The 9,190-nt window shown below is 34.5% G+C and overlaps 1 protein-coding gene across 3 annotated transcripts in view; it reads left to right on the forward strand.

Annotated features, from left to right (window-relative positions):
* The window catches only part of LOC124163370 (putative sodium-dependent multivitamin transporter), a 46,005-nt gene extending 37,201 nt beyond the window's left edge, over nucleotides 1-8,804 (forward strand). For 2 of the 3 annotated variants that reach the window (XM_046540244.1, XM_046540242.1), the window contains one exon: nucleotides 1,174-8,804. In XM_046540244.1, coding sequence (XP_046396200.1) covers nucleotides 1,174-1,317 — 144 coding nt within the window. In that variant the 3' untranslated portion in view covers nucleotides 1,318-8,804. The remainder of the gene's footprint in view (nucleotides 1-1,173) is intronic. The other variant, XR_006865760.1, reaches the window with a different exon arrangement.
* The last annotated feature ends 386 nt before the right edge of the window (nucleotides 8,805-9,190 follow it).

Below are 9,190 nucleotides of genomic sequence, written 5' to 3' on the forward strand. Positions count from 1 at the left end.
GAGGCTGCGCACTAGGCTTAGATTGCTTGAACAACTGAGAATGGATATCTTTAAGAGTGACGCAGAGAACATAATATTAGAGCCACACTGTATTTCCAGGTCCGATAGAAGTGATAAATTAAGAGAGATGTTTTGCCAAACGGATAGATGTGGGAATTCGTTTTTCCCCCAAACCGTAAAGGACTTTAATAAACGCTAGTCCCAACTTCGTTAGAGCACTTCATTTTTTTTTAAGCTATAAACGGCTTGTGTCCTAACACCCCCTGCCACACGCCTTTTAGGTGGCTTGCGGGGTATTATATAGATGTAGATTAGATTTCCGGCCGAGTGCTTTAGCCAGTTAAGCTACCAAGGTGTCATTCTCCCTGTGGAAATTTGAGGACTATACCGGACAAGGTGGTATGGACTGCTGAGCATGTGATGCCACAAGCAGTCCATTTCGCACAATTTGTGCATTGCGGGTGACTCCCATAAAAGTTATCACCATGGCTAGTCCCGGTTTACTTAAATCAGTCAAGAGCGACCGCCTCTATGTGGTCAAAGTTCGGGCTTTGCTCTCCTGCTGTGGCACTGTGTGCACGATTTGGACTGCTTGTGGCGTCGCATGCTCAGCAGTCCATACCACCTTGTCCGGTATAGTCCTTGAATTTCTAGGGAGGAGAATGAAGCCTCGGTAGCTTAACTAGCTAAACCTCTCGGCTGGAAATCGGGAGATCCGGGTTCAAATCCCGGTCAAGGCGAATGATTTTTTTTCCCTGTCGACTTTTCGCACAATGTAGTGAAGTTGGCAACTGTTGAGCGTTTTGCCTGTCCTCCCTTCCTGCGGTCAGCAAAATTTTTTCGGCTCCCTTCCCTTGGGTACCCAAATTTACGTAAGACAAAAATGGTAATTTTGTTCAGACCCCCAGTACTGCTGGAAGGTTACTCCCCAGGGCCCCCCATATAGCAGTCCTCCCTTGTCTCTATCCTAGATCTGCCACTGTCCATCTTGCAGAAGCTTGATTTAGGCAGTAACTTCACTTGCTTGGTAATCAGTCTTCTAAAATCATTGAAAACATGATTGGAGGGGTCGTTTTAAACATTAGAATTTTATAATGAAGATTTTTTTGCTTTCTCTCTTTGGTTGGTAATATCCTCAATTTCTCTATTGGGCAAAATTTTAAATCTTTTCAGGTTTCTTCAGTATACGATGTTGTATTGCCGGTAGAGCCAGCTCCCAAAATCCAAGTTCAAGGTAAGGTCACTGACCACCATTGCAACGGTTTGGAGAAATTGAGCATGGAATCAGAAAAAAAGAATCAGATAACACGTCTCTGATAGATGGCAGAATGGAGTCCATGTTACATGCAGATGTTCATGCTAAAGGTTTAATGTCTTACAAAGGTATGATTACTGTCATGCCATACAATTTAAGACTGGAAAGTGTTAAATTCAATGCCAAAGGACATTGAGGCTATTTGTACGTTAAAATGTGCAATGTCAGTAAATGTACCTGTATTATGAGATTCCAGGCATGACCATGGTCTCATAAATGTAGTTTGTTACTGCTTACCATGTTTTAGCTCTACATAATTTTATGCTTAATTTGTCCGGTAAATCAACCACAAACGTGTCCACAGGTGTTCATAGTGTTGAATGAATCACAATATATTTGCTTTCACAGTTACAATTTGATTGTTCATTCAATCAAATCATAACAACATAATTGGCCTTTGCTATACAAATGATGAAATAGGAATGTACGTATGTATTTGTGTATTTTTTTTCATAGTGCCAAATGGCTGATCATGGCAAAGATTCCCTGCATTATGTGTTTTCATGTCCTAAGTTCATGTAATACGTATGATTCATTCGTACAACACGTATTTGATGGTTACTTTACTATCATTGGATGCATGTGAGTTACCTTAGAATAGTTGTGGTGCAAGAAACAAAAAAGACAAATGAGTATACTTAAAGAGCCTGGCGCTCATTGTTGGATAGAGAAAGTATTTATGTGAAGTAAGATTTTGTTTGTCTGAAACTGTTATGCTTAGTTAATCAACGTGTCATCGTGGTGCTAGTTTGAAGTTTTGGATGAAACTTTTGGGTTCTGCTTTTATATTTTGAGCCCTTCTCTCAGGACTACTTGTTTGAAGAGAAATCATGAATGATATTAATGGTTGTGAGGCCTGGTTAAATAATTTATGATTAGCATTTATTGTTGTTTGTTAAAGGCTGTACTTGTTTGTAATGTTTTTCTGTTTGAAATGGAAGGTTGAGTCCATTCAGAGGTCAGATAATGGTATGCTATTGATTGAAAAGAGGTGTTATTATAATGATCATTTTGAGGATATGTTGTGTTTTTTATGATGATACTATGTCTAATTGGTTTATCCCGTAGTTAAATAGTTACAGTTCAAGAGACAAAATCATTGTTATCCTTCATGAAGATGTTTGAACAAGCAATTCTTATTTACTTTTAGATTTTACAAGGATATATTGCATTACTGAAGGAGAATATTGTGATAATTAAGTATGTTATGCTAGCAGCAGTTCCTCAGTATATTAATGATGTGACTTGAGGGGAATCCTGTCAAGCTAGCGTGAATGAAGACTCATGATTTCTCATTAAGTATTTTGTTAATATGAGGGCACTAGTATTAAACTATGGCATTCCATTCCCTTTTATGTAGCAGCGGTGCATAATATTCTCAAATAGTCATGGGAGCATCACTTAGCAACTACATATGTTCATTTTTTTTGACATGCCTGAAAAATCTGGGTATTTCCTTTCGTGCGCTAACAGTGGTTCGTAGTAAATGGTGCGCTTGAACAACAGTTGCCCTGATATTTTTAAAATATTGATTTCTACCCTCTACATCTTGACGACATGGCTTTGTGAAGAATAGAATGAAAATTCATAGTTTTGACATATTGAAATAGTATTTTTAATGCCTTCCATAGTTTGCTATTTTTATCCAAATATAATTTGGTAATTACATATTTGCAGTTAGCCCTCTTCTTGTATTATGCCCATTTGAGTGCAGGATGAAGCTTCGCTGGTTACCTTGATAGCTTCAATTATTTCAAACTCAAAACATATGAATTTGGAGACAGATTTTTTCTAGGGTTTTTGTCTCATGTATTTTTAACAAGGTAACTAAGATTTTAAATCTTGTTGGTTTTTTAGTTGAAAAATATTTTTTATTGAAAAAGTATCAGTTTTGTTTAACTTCCAAATAAATACTGAGATAAAATTCAGGCATGGAGGTTGACGGTAGAGCATTTAAATCTGGTGTATCATGGTTAGTTGAATAGACCTTCAGAACCCCATGGTGATTTTTTGTTTAGCAATACAGGGTTACTAATCATTAACTTTTGAATAAAATGATAAATACACGACTGGTGAATAGAAAAGATAAAATTTATAAATAAAGAGACAAGGTGACTTTCTGAATCTTTCGCGAAGTTTGGTGAGTCCAGGAATCACCTTATCTCAAAGCCAATTCACATGTTCTGTATATATTTTAATATCTGAAATACCATTGGAATATGCTGTAATTGAAACCATGAGTACCATTATTTCCATATTGTAAGATGCTAGAGATGTTTTGTGATGATGAGCAGCTATTTATGATCATATGTTCAGTTGATATTGCAACTCCTAGTTATGAATTGCATCTCAAATTGAATTTTGTTTTTTTTTTTTTAGGTGAGTAGACAATGATATACAATGATCTGTGATCATTAAAGAACAGAGGAGTGTTGTATGAACCTTGCTTGCTTGAGTTGAAACTAGTAGGAGGCAGTGTTTTGCATTTAGTACCATCTATTTTCCCAGTTCCTAGTAATAAATGAATTGATACTGTGGCTGAGGTTCAATTAGTGATCAAAGTTCATAGTATAATGTACTTATGTATAATTTTATTCATATTTTTGCTGCTGAGCCATTTTCTACTGTTGTGAAACTTTTATTATTGTTGTTTGCTTAAATTATGTTTGGAGAACGAATCGTCACATGAAAAACTCAACTAAACCATAAGTAAATTTGAACATGATGTTGAAGAGGAATTTAGGATTTAAATTTTAAACTTTTTAATATTTTTTTAACTCAGTGAATGTAAGGAAAAAGTTTTTATCTTCTATCCTAGGATCAACTTAAGATTATGTTGATCTTACTGAGATTTTCTAAATTTTTTTACTGTAAATTTTCTCATGGTATGTACAAAAAATTCATCAAAACAGTGCAATATTGACTCCTTGGAATCTAAATTTTATTTTCAGTTGTGTACTTAAAGTGGTTATATTAATCAATGGTACTTACAACACTTGAGTCAGTGTTACTCGAGCTTAAATTTATTCTCATAAGAATAATGGTCAAAGATTGTACTTTTGATATCACCTTTCAGAATTATTAGTTTTAATATGTATTGGGATTCTTAATTTTTTTTGTGTTGAAAAACTATATGTACTTACCTTTTCAGTGCTTTTATTTCTTTGGTATTTTTTCAAAAAATGACTTCTGGAGTTATTTTTTTAGCTTTGAGCCTTGTTTGGTTGCATATTGTTATGTATTTCTTTGTTCAACCTTAAATGATTTTCATGTATTGGATGACCCAAAATAATATATAGTGTACACGATTGGCGTTACTATGGGAAGGGGATAAGGGGGATGGACCCCCCTCCCCCAAAGCCTCAGAGAAATAAAAAATTATTTAAAACTATTGTCTAGTTTTGGCATATGTAATAACTGCATCTGCTTAGAGCTAAGGATCATTTATATATATCATGGCAGTGAGACAAATCACTGAATACTGACTGGTGACAAAGGAGTCAGGGAGGGTGGGCACACCCTGCGATGGTGCTACACTCCCCCTCCACCCAGGCCTCCCCATCCCCCTCAAAGCTTATTCCTAGTTATGCCACTGGTGTACACCATTGTTTATTGAATACTGTGTACAATTAGTTTTTATTCTTCAACTAATGTGTGTTCATTTGAGCTTTGGCATTTTCATTATGTACCTCTATTTATATTTGACATGGTTTATCACTCATGGTGAAATCAAATGCTAATTTTCATCTCCAGAATTTTTCTTTTTTTTAATTGGAGAGGTTATGAACATGAAATTTAATAGTTGAAAAAATATTTTGATTTTAATAAGTGTGAATATTTTCAAATGGTCTGGTTAACCAATTTTATTTTGTTGTGGATTGTGAAAAATAATGCCTCTATAATTTTTCCCTGAAGATTAGCTGCTGAGCAAGCATGGAAAAGTGTTTTTATTAGTTTAATCCTCTCTGCCTATGTGTACTTATTCATAAGCTAAGTAGCTGAGGGATTTATTCTGAACTGTTTTTAAATGCATTCTCTGCTGTTGTGATCGCATCAGCTAAAGAAAACAATCATTTTATGCTTCGTCAGGCATAATGACTTAAAAATTAATTATGTATTATTTTTTCTTCCCTCTCTATTGTTCACTGATTTGTATCATAGACTTGCTCAAGTCTAACTGACACTGTCTAAATAGCCACATTATAACTTACTTTTCATAAATATTAATGGCAAATGATAAAGCATTAGCAAGTTTTTTTAGGGGCTTCTTTGAAAGTGTGTTTGATGTTCTGTTCTATTTTCTGGAAAACTGCTTGAATCTGGAAAAAGTGTTTTTCAGACTTAGCTGCTCTAGTTGTGGAGATGCCTTCAGATTGAAGATCAAGGCAATTAGTTGACAATCCTCCTTTTTTACAATAACCAGGCAATTATATGCAATACAGGAGTTCTATTCCATCATCATGAGTTAGGTACTACCCTTTCTTCTGATTGGTCATTTCTAGGGTTCCTACATTCTTCAGTACCATTTGTTCATGTCATTCATGCCATTGATGTAGAGGTAAACATAAATTTGAGTTCATGAAATGATTTTCCCTTATTATTGAACCATCAATTTAGCAGCTAGAATTCTCTAAAGAGTTACCATCTGTCTCATTTCTGATATCTACGTGCATATGTAAAAGAGGATGTTTGTTTGTCTGTCCACTATGCATTCCCTTATGGCTGCATGGATTTCGACCAAAGCTAATTCATAGGTGAATCTCATGCTTTGAAACCGTGTAGTGCTACTTTCGGTTGTATCTGGCACGTCCTCAACCTCGTTTTCTTATTACCGTATGTTATGTCATATCATACATGTTGTTGCGATTGGGCATCCATCATACATGTGGTTGCGATTGGACATCCTGCCAGGTAGGCACACCTCTTGGCAAGATCAAAGAGAAAACATGAATACCCAGTTTCGTTTCCCACTTCTCTGGGTACTACCCTTACCGAGCAAAGTCTGCTAGTTCTCATAGTAAGCATCAATTCATAGTTTTTTTAAGGTCAGATGATGTTTACCTTTATGAAGCTAACAACTTTCTTTTACTATGAATTGGCTTTCATTATTACATACACCAATCCAATTTATGATTCAAAAATGCTGTGTTGTAAGTTTACATGTAAAAAGAGATGTAGTTTCATTCTTTCTAACATCTCTTATAAATAATTTTTCTCCTCACTTTCTATGTTTCATAATTTGATGACTTTTATACGTTGGAAATACAATTCAAGTTATTAATTTTTATCATTTTGCAAAACTGTTAGACATTTCCTTTTGTGTCATAGCTGACATAATTTTGAGTGATAAGCATTAAGTGGTTGTACTTACTTAATGCAAGAGATCGAGTTTCAATGATTGTACTTTAAGATCTTTTATATTCTGAAAAAGTATAAGGTACAATGAAAACTTATTGTTATTTTGTTAATTTTTTGTAATTATTTTGTTAAAAGGACTTTACTTAGCCATGTACATAAAATCATGCTTTACAGTTTATTGGTACATGCAGGGCTGCCCAGAGGCATTTCTGGGCCTAGCACAACAATGTCTTTGTCCTAACCCTAACTCTTACTTTAATAATGATTTTTGAGGGCCCCCTACTACTGGGTTGGCCTGGAGTAAAGTGTCTTTGTCATCCCCATTTCTCCTCTGAACAGTTAGTGTCATGTGACTCATTTGTGGATCAAACTATGTACCCAGCTAACACAAAGCTAGAGACTTGTCCCTTTCTGTTAGGTTTCTTACCGAAAAAATTTCCAAGTTGATTACCTTAAGGTGAGGTATTTATATAATGCCACTATAAAATGTTGGGGAGGAACAGGTCAGGAATGCAATCAAGTATTCTCATTTTAACATAAGCTCTTTTGTTGCACATGCGTCATAGGCAGCAGAGCAAAGCTCTTTATATTTTTCATTGCTCAGACCTCTTTCCAGCATGAATGTCTGTACATGAATTCAAAGCCTTTTGAAGCTAAGTGAGCTGTTACAATAGCTAAACAACATATCTGTAAATTTTAAAAAATTTCGATGACTTCAAGTGAAGTTACAAAGTAAAGTGCTCAAATTTTTTTCTGGTGGCGGGGAGAAAAAATAAGCAATAAATAGAATCAAAAATATCAAAACCATAGTAGCTGACCTCGCTTTCTATTACACCACCACTTCAGTTGACGGAGGAAGGTATTTGGTACTTATTTTGGTCAAAGTCATTTAAACAGAACTTAAATGTTGTGGGCATGATAGTACTTATTTCATTACTTTCTTACTTAAGAATGACACGATTTGACATTTTTAATTTTATTATTCTTGCTATCAGTTCATTAATGGGATTTGCAAAATATAGCCTTGTACGTAATTTCTCTTCCGAATATAGAAGCACCAAAAATGAAACACAGCTCTTATCAAAGTAAGTACCTAAATGAATTCTCTGAAAAGATAAAATAATAACAATACCTGGGAGGTGCTGAAGTTTAGGTCTCCTCTCTGCTGTTACTCTTGATTCTTATTAGCGTGATCGTAAGATACCCATTAAAAAGCTTAGCTTCACACTTTTAAGCAAATTCCTGATCTTTTCCTTTCAGATTACCTCAATGACCTATATTGTGCTAGCTGGGTGTCATATTAGTTTCATGTTAATTGAAAAATGGTAAAGAAAAAACTGAGGATAACATAAAGAAAAACAATTTTAGTTTGTTATTGTTATGGTGTTGCATTTTAGTAGTAAAAAAGTTTACACTTTTTTAGGTACATATATGTTATAAGTACATTAAAGATAATATACATGTTTTTATTTATTTAATTTTTATCATAATCCATGGTTGTGCCAGTCAAAGGAATGAGTAGAATTATATGTATCTTGTAGTGGAATAGAATATATGAAGCTGGAATATTTTATGGGATGTATATCGAAATGTCTTCCATGTTTATACCAATGCCATGAAATGTGGTATTATGTTGATTGCTTTGTAAGTCAACAATTTTTGTAGCCTTATAATGAACGTTTACAGAATACTATTTTTTGAGAATCATCCTTCCTTATGTGCAACGCAAGTTTTGTGTAAATTTTAACCTGAATATAATTAAATCATTTTTTTGCACCATGCACATTCACTAAATCCAAGTAAGTCATTAAGCCTCAATTTTTTTAGATCGTATTTTATTGATTTATAATGCTACAATGTAGGTTGACTCTCATTGATGCATATCAAGTGTTGATGAATGGCTAGTGGATAATAGAAAGCAGAATTTTGTTAATTGTCACTACTTGGATTCATATTACTTGTTCATTCATTTTGGAAATTGAGGTGGTAAATAGTTGGATATTTTCAGAAACACTTTATAGAATAGCCAAAGAAGTATTGTATTTGGAGAATGAATTGGTATAGCTCATAATTGTATTCAGAGTTGTATTTAGTTAAAGTAATTAAAATCATGATTGACAAATGTTGCTCACATTTTCTTTTATTTGGAAATATTACGATTGCTACCTGCCCACCATGAAGTACTGAATTAATTAATGCCTACCTTACCTTACATGTAGGCTACTCATGTCTCAGAAGGTTTTTGACCTCCCCAACAGTTGTGTGCCATATCTTTCAATTTTCCATCTAGTCATCTGCTGGTCTCATTATTCTCAGGTTCTTACATTTTGGCCTTTTCACCTTAGTCATGGTAGTCTCAAAGGTCATTTTCCTCATGGTAGGCCCTCTGACGTTGCTGTAATAGGGTAGTTTCCTTCATCAAAGAAAACGAATTGCATTTATTGCGATTCCTTACCCACCATTAGTGTATTCAATATATTTTATTTGGTTTTAGAAATCCCAGTTTAGACAAATGGC

This window comes from Ischnura elegans, chromosome 8 (genome assembly GCF_921293095.1).
Source record: "Ischnura elegans chromosome 8, ioIscEleg1.1, whole genome shotgun sequence".
Taxonomy (NCBI): Eukaryota; Metazoa; Arthropoda; class Insecta; order Odonata; family Coenagrionidae; genus Ischnura; species Ischnura elegans.